At 42.9% G+C, this 19656-nt stretch overlaps 1 protein-coding gene and 1 pseudogene across 1 annotated transcript in view; both read left to right on the top strand.

The window, feature by feature from the left end:
- TULP2 (TUB like protein 2) overlaps positions 1-16095 on the top strand; it is a 44132-nt gene extending 28037 nt beyond the window's left edge. The window contains exons 12-16 of the mRNA XM_032236903.1: positions 1248-1360; positions 4853-4967; positions 7284-7382; positions 7472-7643; positions 15283-16095. Of these exons, the coding sequence (XP_032092794.1) occupies positions 1248-1360; positions 4853-4967; positions 7284-7382; positions 7472-7643; positions 15283-15416 (633 nt within the window). The 3' untranslated portion in view covers positions 15417-16095. The remainder of the gene's footprint in view (positions 1-1247; positions 1361-4852; positions 4968-7283; positions 7383-7471; positions 7644-15282) is intronic.
- On the top strand, positions 10988-15266 carry LOC116522168 (annotated as a pseudogene).
- Positions 16096-19656: the final 3561 nt, after the last annotated feature.

Here is a 19656-nt window from a genome sequence, read left to right as displayed (position 1 = left end):
ACCATTACAGCATCCCACCCTAATATAATTGTTATTTACGACCTTCCAGTTTTCCGCAAGCAGAGTTAGCAGGGAAGCTGGCAGAAAGTCAGGTTGCTATTATGTGAGGGCCTCATTTAACAACTTATGGGGATTTGCTTAACGATGGTAACCAGGGACTGCCAAAATTGCCATTGTTAAGTGGCATGATTCATATAATGTCTTACTTTATGACTGTATTGTTTAGCAACAGATATTCTGGTCCCATTTACTATCGTTAAGTGAGGACTAGCAGTGTATAATTTTAATAAATTATGGTATTTTAAAAATATTCTTTGCTAGATGCTGTGTAAAGGATTCATCTTACAAACATAGTGTCAGTCTATCAGAAATAGCTAAATATCAGAACAATATGTCTTTCAAGGTATCCTTCATACTTATTTGATCTTCGAAAGTGCCTACAATTCCTTAAAGACTGATCAGTCTTATATACTTGAAGTGACAATGCATTAGCTAGAAGCTCACAACACTAGCAATGATGCTGTGATACTAATAATGCTGAGTTCATTTACTCTTGTAATGGTTGCCAGTCATAGAAGGTGGCAATATCTAGCCATCTTTCACTGATTTTGAAAGAGCTAATAGGATGGGACCTGTTCAGTACATGACTGGAAAAGTCAACCTGAAGTTGAAAAATATGAAGGTGTCAAAATGCTTCTATTTTATTTTATAAAAAAACATGGATGTATTTTTGAAGCCATTCACTTGAGAGAGTCTTCATCTGTACTGCCTTTTATCACCTTATCGAGGCTGATATTAAAATATTTTGATTCATCTTAATTTCATGCTGCAATCTCATTTGAACTTACTTTCAGGAAGCAGGTGGATTGTCTGAATCCTGTCAAAAACAGAAGGGACCTTTTGTTCCCACTGAAACATATTTAGGGTAGACTTCAGCTCTCAGAATTGTCACCGATAGCCAAATTAGAGTCCATATATTTGGAGGACACCCTGCTTCGGGAAGGCTACTACGGAAAAACCCCAGAGCGGTGTTCACACAATAAAATAAATCAAGCTGAGAAAACTATGTTTTTTTATGGTGTACAAACCCAATCTGAGCAAAAGATAGTTCTATAAAAATGAATTTGCTATTATGACAATTTGCATCTTTGTTCTCTTTGACTGTTCAATACATTGAAACAACAGTGATGGCAATTAAAAGGGCAACTAGGAATGAATCTCATTGATAATTTGGTGTTCCCTTTCAGCGGTTCCTCATGTCTGGAAGGAAGAGGAAAAAAAGCAAGACTTCAAATTACCTTATTTCTTTAGATCCAATTGATCTTTCACGAGGTGGTGAAAACTTCATTGGAAAAGTCAGGTGTGTTTAGTTTGGAGCCTATTAAAAGCAGGTGTGAGTAGCAAGTAGATCTACATCCAATAGTTGAGGTTTTTCCAATGGATATTCTCCAGAAGTGTTGAATGAATTCCCAGAATTCCTGACTAGGGTGGGGGATTGTGGAAGTTGAAATCTAGTACTCTATCACTTTGCCAAGCATTAGAAACTCTAAGATCTTTAGTACGTCAAGTGCATGTTACCCCAGTATTTTATTTATGGGATAATGTACATAAGTTCTGAAGCAGGATAAGGTAGACCTTTGGCATCAGTGAACACAAATATTTGAGAACATGTTACGGTTGCTTCTTCAAAATGTTTTCTATGGTGGACAGAGGGTCACTGTCATTGAAATGAAAGGATGACTAGGCTGTTGAAATGTGGTGCACATTAAAGAAGGGTGCAGCTTTGTTCACCCAGTTGCATCCACCATTTTGACATCTTTAATACCCTTGCATAATAGCCACACTGGGCCAAAATCATGTATTTCCTAGCAGACCATTCAGTGACATTACTCTCCAAAATAGGTAGACCTCACTTAGTGATTGTCATGGGCAACCACCATTCAAAGTTACAACAGTGATGAACAAGTAACTTTGCGACCAATGCTTGCATGTCTGACCTTTGCAGTGTCATAGCAAACTGTAGGTTTGCTATTAATGATTGCCACAAAATAGGTTGTAAAATTGTGTTGGGCATCTCCATTACAGTCATAAGTCAAGGACTCAATAGTAATCCAAGACAGAAATTTTGAAAAATGATTCCGGTGAAGTTTTATTGTGTTGCATTCAGAGAAGCTATGAAACTCAATATTTTTTCAGCCAGAAAGGACCAATTTTTTTCCCATTGAAGATTTATGTTTAAATCCTCTCAATTACATAGTCTTGTTTTCACTTTCAGCCAAATTATTCTCTTCCTTTATTTTCCATCTTTATAGTTATTTTTTTCTTAATACATAAACAATATGCTTAATTGCCCCTTCAGAATTACATCAAATTTTCATTTCTTATTTTCTCCAATGGTATATTTTTCTATAAACAGCATGCATCCTCTAATTCAATTTAAGCATAGAAAACATTTGTTTCAAATTTTTTCTTCCATTAACAATATACTATCATTTCTGTTTCTTAATTAGTTACGTAACAATAACAACCTTACTACTATTCTCTTTAGTCTCTTCTTTCTTCCCCTTTTAACCAATTTCTCTTGGGCCCCCAAAAATCCCAGCTTTAATTATTTTATTTTATTATTTTATTAAAATATTAATTATTAATTTTTATTATTTTCTCCCCCTTTCCTCTACTTTCTTTCCCCTATTTTTGTTGTTGTTGTAACTTTTCTTCAGCGTATTTACTTTTATTATTCTAGTAACTTCCTCCAGGGTTTCCCCTGTTCACCTCCTTTCCTTACTATTTTGTGGTTTCTTTTTTGAATGATTTTCCCCCCCCCCCTTTATCTACTTTTCCTTTTTGACTGTAAATCCCAGTGAAACCTTCTATCTGCACTTTATTTTCTTTTTTCCACATTATCTTCCTGTACCTTATTTGTCTTCACTTTTACCCCCTCTTCTCCTTTTTCTTGTTCTGTATGATCCCTTTGATTTCCTAGCTTTCCTTTATCAATCAATGTTTCATGCGCAGTTTTCAACATCACAAATAATTCGCCATACATCCAAACTCCATTATTCAAGTTTTAACTATTTTAACATATTTTTAAATTTTTGTGTTATACCACATTTAGTTACAAATTTAGAATCTTCCAGATTCTATTGCTCAATTTTAAAATTAATCCAATCCAGTCCACAGCTGTAGATGGTTGCAGTCAAAACAACGTTGCAAAAGCAGCAAATCCCTAACCACAACCTCAAAGCCTCTTCCTGAATCCAAGGTCACACTCTGGCTGCCTCTCTCACTCCCCTACCACTTTTCTTTTCAAAGCACTTTAAATCCACAAAAAATAGTTAAAATAGAAGAAGAAGGATTTCCCTCTGTTGTTGTTGTTGTTGTTGTTGTTGTTGTTATTATTTTCTTCAAACCAATTTCCTTGTATTTAAGTACAATGACAGTAAAGATTATACTTCACTAGCCAATGTAGTCTTTTCTGATTGCAGGTAAATGGCTCTCTCCAAACCGTAATACAACCCCATAGCTAACTGTCAATAGCCATTAAAAACACTTTTAATCCACAAAGAATAGAATAAGATAAGGAGAAGAGAGACTTCCCCCTGGGCTCTTCCTTTTAGTTGTTAATTTTTCTTCACTTCCAAATTGCAGAAGACAGAATCCTCGGGAGGCTTTGATGCTTAATCTCCTCTGCTTCCTTTTTTCAATAACATTCCCTGAAAGCCAGTTAGCTGCTAATTTCGTTTCAGGATCCTGAAAAGACAAACAATTCATAGGTATACTCCCTATTGATGTTATCATCCATATATTTGAGAAGCTAAGTACAGTACGTAACTGTCAGGATTTAGAATGGGAACAATAGCACAGCCACTCAGACTGACATTAAGAAGCACCAGAAAATATCATAATAATAAATTGTAAAAGATGGTCCTTATGTGACTGAAGATGCCCACCTTTCTCCTATCTATGACTTTCTAATAGAGGCAAAGTTTTCTGTACAGTTTTCAGTAGAAAAATAACACCATGTAAACCAATAGTTCTTCCCTTGTACTTGATGTCCTCAAGGTGTCATAATTCTCTATATATCAGACATGGGAATATATATATGTGTGTGTGTGAAATCCATTACTTGGTCCTTTTCATTCTCAGTATAAGCTGAAATGATTTGACTGAAAAAAAAAGGGAATGGCCAAGGATTCTTTGTTTCCTAGCTGAGGGAGGGTGTTTTCCCATGAAATTTAGAAATTTAGGTTTCCCATTTGCAAGTTTAGCATTTACAGTTACAATGTTGTTCTATGCATCTGATGTTGAAGTGAGAAGCACATGAAGACCCTGGAGCAGTGTTTCTCAACCTTGGCAGCTTGAAGATGTGTGGACTTCAACTACCAAAAATTCTGAAAATTGAAGCTCACGTATCTTCAAGTTAACAAGGTTGAGAAACACTGCCCTGGGGTGTACCTGAAAAGAGCTAGAAAAGGTTTAGAGCATAATGTAAAAAGCACATTCCTGAAAACTTTCCCAGATACCCTATCCTATTTTGAGGGGAGACCTAAATATAAAGGACTGATTTTGGAGAGTATAGTTCCTGTACTCTATTATGTACTTTTTTCATTATCAAGCTTTCTTCCATAGTTAAGACAGAGTTTCCTTGTTGAGGAATTTTGTTTATAACAACACTACAGTTTCTAGAATCTTTTGGTGTACTTGCTTTGTTTTTTTAATATACTTAGTGGGTGCTAATATGTAGTTTTCATCCTAGCTTTGGGTTCTCAATTAACGTGAGGGCGTGGCACAAGGTAATATGGCAGGCTCTAAGATGCTTAAAGTAAACAACCCTTTTTTGCTTGATTTCTAGATCTAATATGCTTGGGACCAAATTCACTGTGTTTGACAATGGAATCAATCCAGAAAAAAAACCTTTTGTTCCAGAAACTGCCCACCTACGTCAAGAGTTAGTTGCCATTTGCTATGTAAGTATCACAGAGCTGACCAAGGAGGAACTGATATGCTGCTATATATAGGTAGCCCTCAATTTACAACTATTCATTTAACAACTATTTGAAGTTTGAAAAAAGTGAAAAAAGTGTCCCCTCATTCACATGATCAGTGTTTGGGCATTTAGCAACTGGCATGTATTATGATGGTGTAAGTGTCCCGGGTCATAGGATTGCCATGTGCACCACACCCTTCCTAGGAGGCTTCTGATAAGCAATATTTGCTTAATAAACACAGCAAAAACATCGTACTATTGGGCATGACTCTCTTAATAACCACATTGCTTTGCAACAGAAGGTTTGGTCCTAAGTTGCGGTCATAAATGAAGAATTATCTTTATTCTGAGAGATGCAAGTGCCAAAAAATACATGTCAAGCACAAAGAATCAGGAAATCCAGGCAGTTCAAATGAATACATAGATTTAAGTGTAATCTTTATTGTCATTGTACTTAAATACAACAAAATTGGTTTATTTATTTATTGCAAAATTATTGCAAGCTTAAGCACTCTGCAAGAATCTGAACTACATGTAGTCCTCAACTTACAGCAGTTCATTTAGTGACCGTTCAAAGTTACAACGACACTGAAAAAAGGGATTTATGACCATTTTTTCAGAGTTAGAACATTTGTAGCATCCCCATGGTCCTGTGATCAAAATTCAGAAGCTTGGCAACTGGATCATACTTTATGACCATTGCTGTGTCCCAAGGTTATGTGATCCCCTGTTGCAACCTTTTGACAAGCAAAGCCAATGGGGAAGCCAGATAATTTAACGACTGGGTTACTAACTTAACAATTGCAGAGATTCACTTAACAGAGGCAAGAGAGGTCGTAAAATTGGGCAAAAGTCACTTAACAGATGTCTCACTTAGCAACAGAAATTTTGGACTCAATTGTGGTTTTAAGTTGAAACTGATGTTGCATTTGACCCTTCCCTCAGGGTCATCTCCTATAATACTCAGTCCAAGGAGACTGTACTAAACCAGACAGCTCAGTAGCTTGATTCAGTAACATTGATTTTTGTTTACTGTACCAGAGAATTTTAATGAATTCATTTTAAAACAAAGATAAATGATGTAAAATAAAAATGAATAATTTATCATACACAAAAAAGAAAGTAAGTAATAACAAGAAAATCAAAAGATGAAGAAACAAAATGTAGTTATCCGATATCACCTGAAAGATTTTTAGTGTTAGCTAAACCTATCCAATTATTTTTTCCAAAGGAACAATAGGTAATGTGACATTTTCTGATTAGCCAAATATATAATTTTCTCAAAAATTGATAAATTCTGCATTTCTAAAATTGGTCTTTGAAGCCATGTGGTTTCCTCTGCCTTCCCTTTGGCCATTATCCAATTATGTGGCATTTTTCTTACTTGATATGGATCCATGATTACCCTGGCAGGGCAACTAAACTGTTAGATCCTTCGACAATTTTTCTAATATACTTTGGAACGGAAAGACATTTCATTTTGTTAACTCAAGTGGCTATTTTTTAAAAGATGATCAGAGGAAGGATGACCTTCTCCAGATAAAATAAAAGGATATGCTGATTGATAATTTATAATCTTTTTTAGAGATTTTCCATTCTAACCAGGAAAAAAAGAGCACTTCAAATATTGCACCTTTTAAAATTAATTTCCTCAACTTGGTATTTTTTAATGAAAAGAAAGACCAAGGATGACATGATGGCAGTGTTCCAATATCTCAAGGGTTGCCACAAAGAAGGGGGTGGTGGTCAACCTATTCTGCAAAGCACCTGAAGGCAGAACAAGAAACAATGGATGGAAACTAATCAAAGAGAGAAGCAATAGCAATAGCACTTAGACTTATATACCACTTCAGAGTGCTTTATTGCCCTTTCTAAGTGGTTTACAGAGTCAGCATGTTGCTCCGAACAATCTGGGTCCTCCGTTTACTAACCTCAGAAGGATGGAGAACCTTTAGCCGGCCAGAATTGAACTCCCGGCAATGAGCTGAATTAGCATCCAGTACTGGATTCTAACCATTGTGCCACCACGGCTCTCTAGAAGCAATCTAGACCTAAGGAGAAATCTTCTAACAGTGAGAACAATTAACCAGTGGAATGACTTACCTCCAGAAGCTGTAGGTGCTTCATCACTGGAGGCTTTTAAGAACAGACTGGACAGTCCCTTGTCTGTAATGGTATAGGGTCTCCTGGTTGAGCAGGGAGCTGGACTAGAAGACCTCCAAGGTCCCTTTTTCTTATTCTGTTATTCAGAATTAAAAGCATAGATTTCTCACTTGTCATCCCTGTCCCCTTGCAGGAGACCAATGTTTTGGGTTTCAGAGGTCCACGGAAAATGACAGTGATAATTCCTGGAATGAATTCAGAGAATGAGAGGATCTGCATCCAACCTAAAAATGTGAGTGATTCTTATTGCTTCTATTTTTGGAGAAAAACAACCAGCGTAGGAATTCTGGTACAAACATGTTTGTACTTCTCTGCCTAAAGGAACATGAAACTTTACTGTTGCGATACCAGAACCGGAATATGCAAAATTTGATCAAACTCCAGAACAAGGTGCCTGCTTGGAACGAGGAGACCCAGTCATACGTACTCAACTTCCATGGGCGGGTCACACAGGCTTCCGTCAAGAACTTCCAAATCATCTCAGAAGACGACCGTGAGTAGTGGGCAAGATTTGGGAGAGTGCAGAAGATTTTGCAAGCTGATGCTAACTAGCTAGCTAGCTATGCAGAAGTCCCATTTAGTGAGACTAATTTAGAGGTAAACCAATTGTGGCCAGTTTTTCTGCCAAATATGAAATTATTTAAGGTGGTTAGAACAAAGGAATACCAGCATAAGCACCAGCATTAGGAAGTATGTTTTACACATAGATATGTGAATGAGATTAGAGTTTTGACAAGAATTGACAGGAACAAGATCATAGGATTGGGGTATTTAGTTTAGTGAACACAGTGGTGCAGTATGTAGCGGTTATGAAAAAGGCAAACTCTTTCTTGAGGTTGAATAGGAAAAAGAACCCCTACTATTGTAAGAAACTTATGGACAACCAATCTCATTTAAAGTATGGAAACCGTTGTGATAGCTTCATCTCTCCATCACCAAAAGGAATTTGATAACCAAAGGATTAGGCAGTTTCCTCAAATATTTGTGGCTTGGAAGGACAAATAAAGTTGATGAGCACGAAATGGGTATAAAGTTGTCCATGTTGTAGATGAGGAAAATAGATTGGAAGATTGTTTTGCCCCTTTCACATAATTCTGGAAATTGTGGTTATTCTCAATAGAGCTGGAGATAGCATCCACTTATGGGTTAACCCTCTCCGTTCTCCGATTGAATTGAGTCTGATTAATAATTAATTAGCCACCTCTATAACCCATCTCTGTGAGTGACTCCACCCAGCTTTCCATCTCAGTCCACTCTGGACAGTCGTGTTATCCAGTACTGATAGAATCTTTCTTTAGTGAACTTGTTTAAAAGTGAGTAATCATGGGACAAAGAGTGGGCTGGAGATCAATGACCAGGAGAGCCTTAGGCTATTGGAAAGAGGCTCACTGAGGTTTTCTACCAGCCTCGAGCCGCAGGTGCAAGGGGTGGGGGGGACTGATCGCGTGCTGAAAATCCAGCCCCTTCACTGCACGCTGCGATTCCCGGGACAGCACCCCCCCCCCCCACTTGCTGTTAGCAGCCGATTCCGCAGCGTACCTCCGTGGCTGCCGGGCTCCTTACCGGCATTGGCCCAACCTCTCCAGGCTAGGGAGGGCGGAACAGCTATGCCTTCATAAAATGACACGCTGACGCCACAGGGAGTCAAATGGCCCTCATAAACTGCCTTTGCGCCCTGCGAGGCCCGCAGGCGGCAATTCAGGGCATGAGTGTCCGCACTGGTCCACACTGGGAGCCATCAGAAGCCCAGAGAGAGCGCCAGCGGCCGTTTGGAGGAGGAGAAATTTGGCACGAGCGCCATTTGAATAAGGAATTTAGTGTGGCCGACATTTTGAATACTAACGGTCCCTCCGATGGCAGACAGCACAGCGTCAGGCCAACCTGGCATGGAAGGAAGCAGTCAGGGAGGTTTGCTGTCAGTGGCTGGAGGCCCCGATCTCCTGGTCCTGCCTGCCTCATCCCAAAGTGGCAGTGCAAATAAGCTACATGATAAAGGCTCTAAGGACTCTAAATCCTCCAGCAAGGGCTCCAAGTCTAAGAAGGCTTCCAAATCGGCAGACAAGGAGGCCAACCCCCAGACCAAGCCTGGGCTTCATTCCTATTCCCCCACTACCATCTCAAGCCGCAACCCTCCCTCGCAGTTGGATTCTGGGCCTGGTCCATTTAGTCCCATGCTGTCTATTAATACCTCAGGGATCTAGGGGCAATCTGTGCTGCCATCCCCTATGGAACCTCGCCTACCTAGCAGGCATGTGGAAGCCACATTTACGCCCACGGCTGCGAGCCTCCGTCACGAGTACCTGGCCCCGGCCATGCCTCTGGACTACCAGTCCTTCATTACAGAGGCCATTAAATGGGGGATTACAGCTGGGTTGCAGCAAGGTGCACCGCCACCACCTCCACCAGCTATCCAAGTTTGCGCACACAATGACCTCAAGTCCAACATGGGGGTGGACCAATCACCTCAGTGCCCAGAGCGCAGTTGTCAACAAGAAAGTTGACCAAACCCTTCAGCGGGGCCACCAAGCGGCCACTAGGGCGGTCCGGGCTTCAGCGGCAGCTTCCTTTTTTTCTTGTTCTAGCTCTATCCTGGTTCTTCTTGACCTCTCAGCGGCCTTCGATACCATCGACCATGGTATCCTTCTGCGACGATTGGGAAAGGTGGGATCGGGAGGCACCGTGTTACGGTGGTTCTCCTCTTACCTCTCGGATAGATCGCAGTCGGTGTTGGTTGGAGGACAGAGATCGACCCCTAGGCCCCTAAAATATGGGGCGCCTCAGGGCTCGGTCCTGTCCCTCTTCCTATTTAACATCTACATGAAGCCGCTGGGTGAGATCATTCGGCGGCATAGGATCAAATATCATCAATACGCGGACGTTACCCAGTTGTATCTGTCCGCCCTGTGCCAACTCAGCGAAGCGGTAGAAGTGATGTGCCAGTGCTTGGAGGCTGTCAGGGTCTGGATGGGAGTAAACAAGCTGGCACTCAATCCAGACAAGACCGAGTGGCTATTGATGTTGCCCCCCCCCCCAAGAACAGACCAGATATCCCATCTCTTAGCCTGGGGGGCGAAACTCTTCACTCCTCAAAGAGGGTCCACAACTTGGGTGTCCTCCTGGATTCTCTGTTGACATTAGAACACCACCTGTCGGCTGTGACCAGGGGGGCTTTCGCCCAGGTTCGCCTGGTGCACCAGTTGCGGTCCTACCTGGACCAGGAGGCACTTCAAATGGTCACTCATGCTCTCATCACCTCTAGGCTTGATTACTGTAATGCGCTTTACTTGGGGCTGCCCCTGAAGAGTGTTCGGAGACTACAATTGGTCCAGAATGCGGTCGCGTGCGCGATATTGGGTGTACCTAGGTACATCCATATTACACCTGTCCTCCGCGAGCTGCACTGGCTTCCCATCAGTCTCCGAATGCGCTTCAAGGTGCTGGTCGTTACTTTTAAAGCCCTACATGGCTTGGGACCTGGATATCTACGGGACCGCCTCCTGCCACATACCTCCCAACGACCTATAAGATCCCACAGGCTGGGCCTCCTTTGGGTACCGTCGACCGGGCAATGCCGGTTGGCGACTACTTGAGGAAGGTCTTTCTCTGTAGCTGCCCCGGCCCTGTGGAACGATCAACCCGCAGAGATCCGGACCCTTCCCACTCTCTTGGCCTTCCATAAAGCCACTAAAACCTGGCTGTTCCGGCAGGCCTGGGGCTGATGACCCCAAAATACGGTCCAGCCCCATTTAGAACGGAGTGTATGGTGTGTCTTTTAAATCTATATTTTCTTTTCTTCTATTCTTTTTTTATTTATTTTGTATTGTAAGCCGCCCGGAGTCCTACGGGATTGGGCGGCATATAAATGTTATTAAACTTAAACTTAAACTTGAGCTGGTTGCAGCAGCTACAGGGGAGAGTCCCGGCTGGGGATTCCAGGGCACACCAGGACCTGAACAAAATCATAGCTACAGTGCAGTTTTTGGCTGATGCCACCCTGAGTGTCACCAGATTCACATCACGGGCCATGGTGTCCTCCATGGCCTCCCGTAGACTCCTGTGGCTGTGCCCATGGCAGACTGATCTCTGGCACAAGTGGCGTCTGACCTCTGAGCCATGCAAGGGGGGAGCTATTCGGGGATTCCCTCACGCCTCTCCTAGTAGGGGGAAAAGCTAAGTGTAAGATCTTGCCCACAAGAAGGGGCTGTATCGCTCGGGGCCATATCCCAGGCGGCAGGAGGCTAGACAACTAGATTACGGGGGATCCTTTAGGAACCAGGATTATAACCCACCCACCTTTAGGCAGCAGAGTAGCTTTGGGCAACGCCAGAGACAGCAACCGTACTGCCAACAGCGGGGCAATCAGTCCAAGCGGCCCTTTTGGGGCAGGGGGAACCAATTCTACCGTAGGCCCTGAGCTGCCTGGAGATTGGTTCCCCATTGGCGGCTGGTTAATTCATTTCGAAGCCACCACTTCTGACAGTTGGATCCTCACTACAGTTAAGACGGGTTTGGCCCTTGAGTTCCTTTCGTTCCCTCCACATTTTTTCATTAGGTCTCCAGTCTCGGGGAATAGGCAATGGCAGTTCTTAATGAGCTTGGCCATATGTCATCTTCTAGACATTGAAGCCATCCAACGAGTGCTGGTCGAACAGTGTTTTCAGGGTTTCTATTCTGTGTTGTTTGTTATCCCCAAGTCCTTGGGGGGCTGGAGGGCTATTTTGAATTTGAAGTGTCTTAATAAATACTTGATATATCGACGTTTTAAAATGCACTCCTTGCAGTCAATATTAGAAGGAGTAAGGCAGGGTGGAGGAGTACTTCCCTGGCTAGTGTTACCTTGCCTAGCGAGGTACGTGGCTCCTTACATTGGTGGAGGTCTCCTGCGATTAACAGAGGGTGTCATTTTGGGGTGAGGGCAGGATCACTATCACAACTGATGCGAGTCTCACAGGTTGGGGCGCCCATCTTCCCGCACATTTGGCTCAGGGAAAGTGGTCAAGGAGGAAAGTGCCTTGAGTATTAATCTCCACGAGCTTAGGGCCATCTGTCTTGGCCTCCTCCACTTTGTAGACATGGTCAAGGGGAACCCTTGTGCAGATTCTGACAGATAACATTACAGCCAAGGCCCATGTAAACAGGCAGGGGGGCACCCGGTCGAGATAGCTGATGGGGGAGGCAGAAGAGTTGGGTCGCTGGGCAGAGGTTCACCTCCTGTGCCTCCTCGCTGAACACATTTCAGGGGTGGACAATGTGAGGGCAGACTAGCTCAGCTGCTCTATCCTGGATCTCTTTTCCAGGCAATTATGCAACAGTTCAGGGTTCCGGTCATGGATCTCTTCACCTCTCCAGCCAATGCCCAGCTACCATGGTTCCTCACAAGGTTCCCCGCAACAGGGCAGAAGGGGCAGAGGCCCTCCGCTGGCCCTGACCTCAGGGACTGCTATATTACCCAGGGTCGTACACAGGATCATTGCATCCAGGGTGGAGATCATACTCATTTCCCCGCATTGGCCACGTTGGCCATGGTTTGTGGATCTTCAGACATTGTCCGTGGAGAGGCCCTGGAGGATTCCGCCAGACCAGGCGTCCCTTAGCCAGGGATCGCTGGAGCACCCGGACCCCCAGTGGCTCCAACTAACTGCCTGGCGCTTGAGCGGGAAGGTCTGAGACTGGACAGGTTCTCCGCTAGGGTCATAGACATTATACAGGTGTCCAGGCGACCCTCCACGGATCGTATTTATAACGCTACCTGACGGGTGTTTTGTGAATGGTGTTCTAATAAGATAATTCTGGTTTCGGCCTCGGTTCCCCAAGTCCTGGAGTTCCTCCAGGATGGGCTGGAAAAGGGATTATTGCCCAATACCCTTAGGCGACAGGTAGCGGCCTTGTCAACTTTGTTGTCCTGGGGAGGGGGCCAATCGTTATCTCAACACCCAGCGATTAGGAAATTTTTGAAAGGGGCTTCTAATTTAAGGCCACCTATAGTACACAGATATCCCACATGGGACTTGTCTAAGGTCCTCACCTCCCTCACGAAAACCCCATTTGAGCCCATAGATACGATTCCTCTGCAATTTCTTTCCCTGAAAGTTGCATTCTTAGTTGCCATCACATCTGCATGGAGGATATCAGAACTCCAGGCACTATCCATTGGGGAGGGTCTGTGCACCTTTTATGAAGATAGGGTGATCTTCAGTCTTGACCCCTCCTTCTGCCCAAGGTCAATTTGTTGTTCCATCAGGCACAAGAAATTATATTACCTGATTTTTGTCCCTCGCCTTCGAGATTCTTAGAGGAGCAGTGGCACATGCTAGATGTCCGGCAGACCCTTCAAACCTATCTCCAGAGGACATCGGATTTGTGGAAGACAGAACACCTCTTTGTTTCTTTCCAGCCTTCCTCTCTGGGGCAGGGGGTTTCGGTCACTACCATAGGTAGATGGGTTAGAAAATGTATCGCCACAGCCTATTTCTCCAACGAGGAGCCAGTCCCACAGGGGATTACGGCCCATTCCACCAGAAGCACGGCCACTTCTGCTGCGTGGAATACCCAGGCCTCCCTGGAGGAGATTTGCAGGGTGGCGGTGTGGGCGACCCTTTCGCCCTTTAGTCAGAATTATAAGCTGGACAAATTCACTTCGGCAGACGCTGCCTTCGGCCGCAGGGTTCTGCAAGCAGTCCATACCAACAGGTAGCCCAACAGTCTCTTCCCTCCTTACGGGGACTAGCTTGGGTATGTCCCATAAGTTGATGCTATCTCCAGCTCTATTGAGAAAGGGCATTGGTACTTACCTGATACGCCTCTTCTAATAGAGTGGAGATAGCATCCAGCCCCGCCCTGTATGGAGACTGTTTTTCCATGCTTACCTGGGAATAAGGTTGATGATGTTGTTGTTCGTTACCTTATTTGTGCTTGTGGACTTTCTTTTTGGTTTTGCACTACATGATTTACTAAAATTGAAGATTAGATAACACATGGAGTCTGTGTCTTTGTTCTTCATTGCAAAGCTGGATGGAGTCACTCACAGAGACGGATTATATAGGTGGCTAATTAATTATTAATCAGACTCAGTCCAATCGGAGAACAGACAGGGTTAATCCATAAGTGGATGCTATCTCTACTCTATTAGAAGAGGCGTATCAGGTAAGTACCAACGCCCTTTCTATGAAATCTAATGGTGGATGATTCAGGGCAGATATTCTCACATGGTATATAATTAAAATTGTAGAATTTTCTTCCACTGAACACAGCAGTGGCCACCAATTTCAAAAGCCCTAGAAGAAGATAAGATATTCAGGGAGTGAAAGGTTATTAACAACAGCTAGCTACAACAGCTATCTTCTATAATAAATGTCAAGGACTCCTATACTGTAGATGGAGAATATGAACATGAGAGCATCAGTATCCTCCTTTTCAATACTAAACTGTTCCCCTAGGAATCTCTTGGCTGCTTTGGTCAATCTCAATATGTGCTGGGAAAATTATTTTCTAATAAGCAAAAGGAATCCCTGTGGATTTTACTCCGCTAGTCATTGCTGAGTATAGGAGACAGTTCTCATCTCCATTTCAAGGGCATTGAGCCAGTGCTGACCAATGGCATTTCTGTGCTCATGTAGCCAGCATGACTTTATGGAATGCTGTTACCTTCCCACAGAAGTGGTACCTATTTATCTACTCAAATTTTCATGCTTTTCAACTGCTAGCTTCTCAGGAGCTGGGGCAAAGATGGGAACTCACCCTGCCACATGGTGCTCAGGTCTCAGTGTGGGTGGCAAGCCCAGTATGTTAACTGCTCAGCTTTCTAATAGTCCTGATCCGAATTGAGGTAAGAGGTCAGATGCACAAGTTTCATCTCGGAGTGAACCAGTGCTAAAAACATGCCCCCAAATCATGCATGAAGGGTTCCATATTGCTCTTCATCAAGCCCCAGGAGTATGAATGAAAGATAGACAACTCAGGATAAGCTTGGGGAAGAGTTGGATGTGCTCAATCATCAGGGAAGGAAGCCCTGGGAGATGGTTGGTTTTTTTGAGGAAGGTTTAGGAGATAGGCAAGCATAAAGAGTGAAGAAATGAAGTTTTGGGTGGATCTTTTGTTTTGCCTCAATAGTCTTTCATCTCCTTGGTTTGCAGCTGACTACATCGTGCTCCAGTTTGGCCGGGTGGCCTCTGATGTCTTCACCATGGATTACCGATTCCCCCTCTGTGGGCTTCAGGCATTTGCCATCTGTCTGTCCAGTTTTGATGGGAAGCTTGCTTGCGAGTAGAGAAGGCCGGGCCAGCTCAACCAGATTTTTTTACGCTCAAACCTTGTGGCTTTGCTCCAGAGGACTTCCTGCTGCCTCGTAAAATCAGACACCAATCCTTACATTGCCAGTATTGCTCATCTTTGCCCTTCCTATTTTATTTTTTGTTATTGTTGTTAGGCTGGATTTCCACATGACCTGTTACTGTCAAACTGGCATACATTGTTCTTCCTCCTTTCCATTCCAATGAAGACTCCCTGCCAAGCTTTGGTCATCATTCCTAAAATCTTCGACTTCTCTTCCATTTTCCATTTTGATTTTTCATCCGCTTGGACTTTCCACTCTAGCCAACCTCTTTCCTCTTACGCCACATTGTCTTTGAACATGGCTTACTCTTGTTCAGACTTATCCTATCCTCTCTTGCGCTCTCTCCCCCTCAAAATGAATCCAGGAACACCAACAGAAAACCAACCATCTCAGAAGATGTGGAAGATAGCTCCATTATTGAACAAACACCCGCTAATAAACAGCCAATTCTGCCAGCTGAATTGTTTCAGATCAAAGGGAGGGGCAGCCAGACAGATGGGAAGGAGCAGCTATATTGTAACCCTGGACGGAAGCTGCCACCCAACACATCTTCCCTTCTTTTATCAAATTGCAAATAAAACTTACTCAGAGACCAAACTCCCTGTTGACTTCTTTCTGGGAAGGGGTAAAATTATTTCCAGAACCATTTCTGAAAGCTGTAGATTAAAATAAAAGGGAAATATTCAAAATCGCTTCTAGGTTTTTAGGACTCATAATTACACAGAAAGAATTAGGTGGATGCTCATCACTACAAACTTGTCCCATTGTTTTCAGTGAAGCATGCTGCTGGATCCCACCCATGAGCGAATTGTGCTGCATTTCCTGGAGCTGGCTTGCTTATTTCCTTATTTGATTTTCATCCTGCCTTTATTCAAGGCAACAAACATGTCCAATACACCACCAGCCTCCTAGTCCTCGACTCACGACCACAATTGAGCCTCAAATTTCTGTTGCTAAATGAGACATTTGTTAAGTGAACTTTGCTCCATTTTACAACCTCCCTTGCCTCAATTGTTAAGTGAATTACCGCAGTTGTGAAGTTAGTAACACGGTTGTTAAGTGTGTATGGCTTCCCTATTGGCTTTCCTTGTCAGAAGGTCTCAGAAAGGGATCACATAAGCTTGGGACACTGCAATTGTCATGAGTCAATTGCCAAGATCCTGAATTTCGATCACATGACCAAGGGATTTATGCAATGGACATTGAAAACAGTCATAAGTCACCTTTTTCAGTGCTGTGGTAACTTTGCATGGTCACTAAATGAACTGTTGTAAGTCAAGGATTTCCTGCATTTTCCCCGTAATAGCTACCTTGTGAGAAAGTGATTGGCTACAAAGTCACCCATCCGGCTTTCATACCTGACACGGGATAAAAACTAACCATTCCTGGTTTCTAAGTCAGCATCTTAATCACTAGACTAAACTGGCTCTTTAACTTACTCCCATCTATGTAAGCATAGTACACCATCGACACACACCCCATACTGAAAAAACTAAGAATGATTTTTACAGGAATAGAAAATGTTACTGAATAAACTTGCTTATGGCCCTAGAAATACGTGTACAGTTCCAGACAGAAACATTTATAAATATTTAACAAAATCGTCAGATATTTTTTCCCCTCAGGCTTGTTGTGTTTATAAAAAAACTACAGTGATACAATGGTTTTAGAGTAAAAACTCCTGTCAGGGGAAAAAAATGGCATTCTACCTTTTTAAAAAAATTAAAAATGAGAAGGTGGCGAAAGTTAGGAAGGGGAAAAGCAATAATTATCACTGAACTAACTTGCCCTGGCATGTATTTATTTCATTTGGATGCACCCCCTCTCCAATCGGTATAATGGATGGGAATTGGCAAAGAAATGTGCCCACTCACCAAAGATAAATCAGTAAGGTATTTATGTTCCCAGACAGATTAATCCTTTAAAAGAGAGTAGCAATTGCAATCATCCATCCTTCTAAATCATGGCTGCTTGATGTGTCATGGCTTTAACTAACCACCACTGATTTCATACCAAATGTCAGGTTAATAGCAATCAAATCGGTGGTGGGATTCAATTTTTTTTACTACCAGTTCTATGGCTTTGTGGGCGTGGCTGGAGAAGGTTACTGCAAATTTCCCATTCTCTCCCAATCAGCTGGGACTCTGGAGGCAGGGAATAGATGGGAGGAGGGCCAGTCAGTGGTGGTATTTACCAGTTCTCCGAACTACTCCAAATTTCCGCTATCAGTTTTCCAGAACTGGTCAGAACCTGTGGAATACCACATCTGAATCAAATCATTCTTTGGTTTAGTCTCAGGCTCTAGAACATTTGGGGCTGGTAGGAACATTTAGAGCTGCCTGATGTAGGCTGCATAAACTAGTTACTTGAACTAGGCGACCACTAGATGGAAGCAAAAGGTTAGGAGTTCCTATATCTCTTTGCTACCATCTACTGGTCATCTGGAGTTTCTCAGCCCAGATACGGTAACATGGCTTAATTGGTTTTTTTTTAATCATCTGGGGTAGGCGTGATGTGGGTTGCAAGAAAAGTGCACATAGATACATGGGTGCCAATGGCAAGAGACCACAGATTTTACAGGGTATGTCAATTTGATTCCCAAGTGAAATCTTTGGTCCTATAGAAGATAAGCGGGAAAGGGTTTCCAGCAAAACTGAGTGGCATTTAATTTATGAACACATTTTAAAAAAGATTTATTTCTGGATGTAATAAAAGGATACAACATACAGCAGGGTTTGCATCTATTAAATGCACAAATCCTATATGAAGTACAGGTAGGGCTCGACTTACAATCACCATTGAGCCCAACATTTCTGTGGTTAAGTGAGACATTTGTTAAGTGAATTTTGCCTAATTTGATTACCTTTCTTGCCTCACTTGTTAAGTGAATCATTGCAGTTGGTAAGTGAGTAACCTGGTTGTTAAAATGAATCTGGCTTCCCCATTGACTGGTTGTCAGAAGGTCGCAAAAGGGAGTCATATGATTCCAGGATACTGCAACTGTCATAAGTATGAGTCATTGCCAAGAATTTGAATTTTGATCACATGACCACTAGGATGCTGCTATGGTCTTAAGTCTAAAAACAATCATGTTACTTTTTTTCAGTACTGTTGTAACTTTGGTCACTAAATGAACTATTGTAAGTTGAGGACTATCTGTAATAAGAGCCTGAATACCTGGCTCTGCCGGTTGGCCTGGGGACCCAGCGGTTGGCGGATAGTACCACACTGGAGGTGGCTATTAGATTGGTAGCAAACCGCACCTTTCCCCTTGCTCTCTGCTTCCCCACCTATATTTCCTTTTCATATTCCTGTGTTCTCATCATTTTCTATTTCATTATTTATCCTATTGTTCCATTACTTTGCTACTGTTATATTTCTACTTCTTTTCTTTTATCCATTTTTATTGTTGTAAGCTGCCTAGATTAGAATAACCCCATTGCGAGATAGGTGGCCAATAAATTTAACAAACAAACAACTAACAATAAAAACAACTGAGTGTAGGAGTCCTCATTCCATTGACTACTCCACCCTCTTCTCAAGGCTTCTTAAATCAACCCTAGAATATTTTACCAATTGCAGAAATCACCACTAGCATCTCTGATGTAATCAGGAGAAACTCTCCTCGGGGCCTATTCAGAGTGCCAAAGCCTTCCCACATCATTTTACTCCAAATTGTCCTCCCTACCCTTGCATCTGAGTGAGTCAAATATGAGTCCTACCCTAAAACCAGGGCCCAGTGTCTGCTATGGGGTCAAAGGGCCACTTCGTCACATTTTAATTGTGTTCATAACATTTAGCTGTGATGACAACCCTACTGCCAAGGATGTTTATTGAAATGGACCCCAGGAGGGTGACTGGATCAGAGGTAGCTCCTAAAATCTCCCCTTCCTAGACTCTGAAGGGCCCCAGGACAGAAGTGGTATTCAGCAGGTTCTAACCAGTCCTGGAGAACCAGTAGCGGAAATTTTGAGTAGTTTGGAGAACCAGTAAATACCACCTTTGACTGGCCCCGGCCCCATCTATTCTCTGCCTCAAGAGTCCTAACTGATCCGGAGGGAATGGGGATTTTGCAGTATCCTTCCCCTGCCATGCCCACCAAACCACGCCATGCCCAGCAAGCAGTGGTGGGTTTTGGATCCCGTTCCAATCGGCACAGTTGGAACGGGCCCAG

The sequence above is a fragment of the Thamnophis elegans genome, chromosome Z, assembly GCF_009769535.1.
Source record: "Thamnophis elegans isolate rThaEle1 chromosome Z, rThaEle1.pri, whole genome shotgun sequence".
Lineage (NCBI taxonomy): Eukaryota > Metazoa > Chordata > Lepidosauria > Squamata > Colubridae > Thamnophis > Thamnophis elegans.
This window is presented reverse-complemented; position numbering and strand designations above follow the sequence as displayed.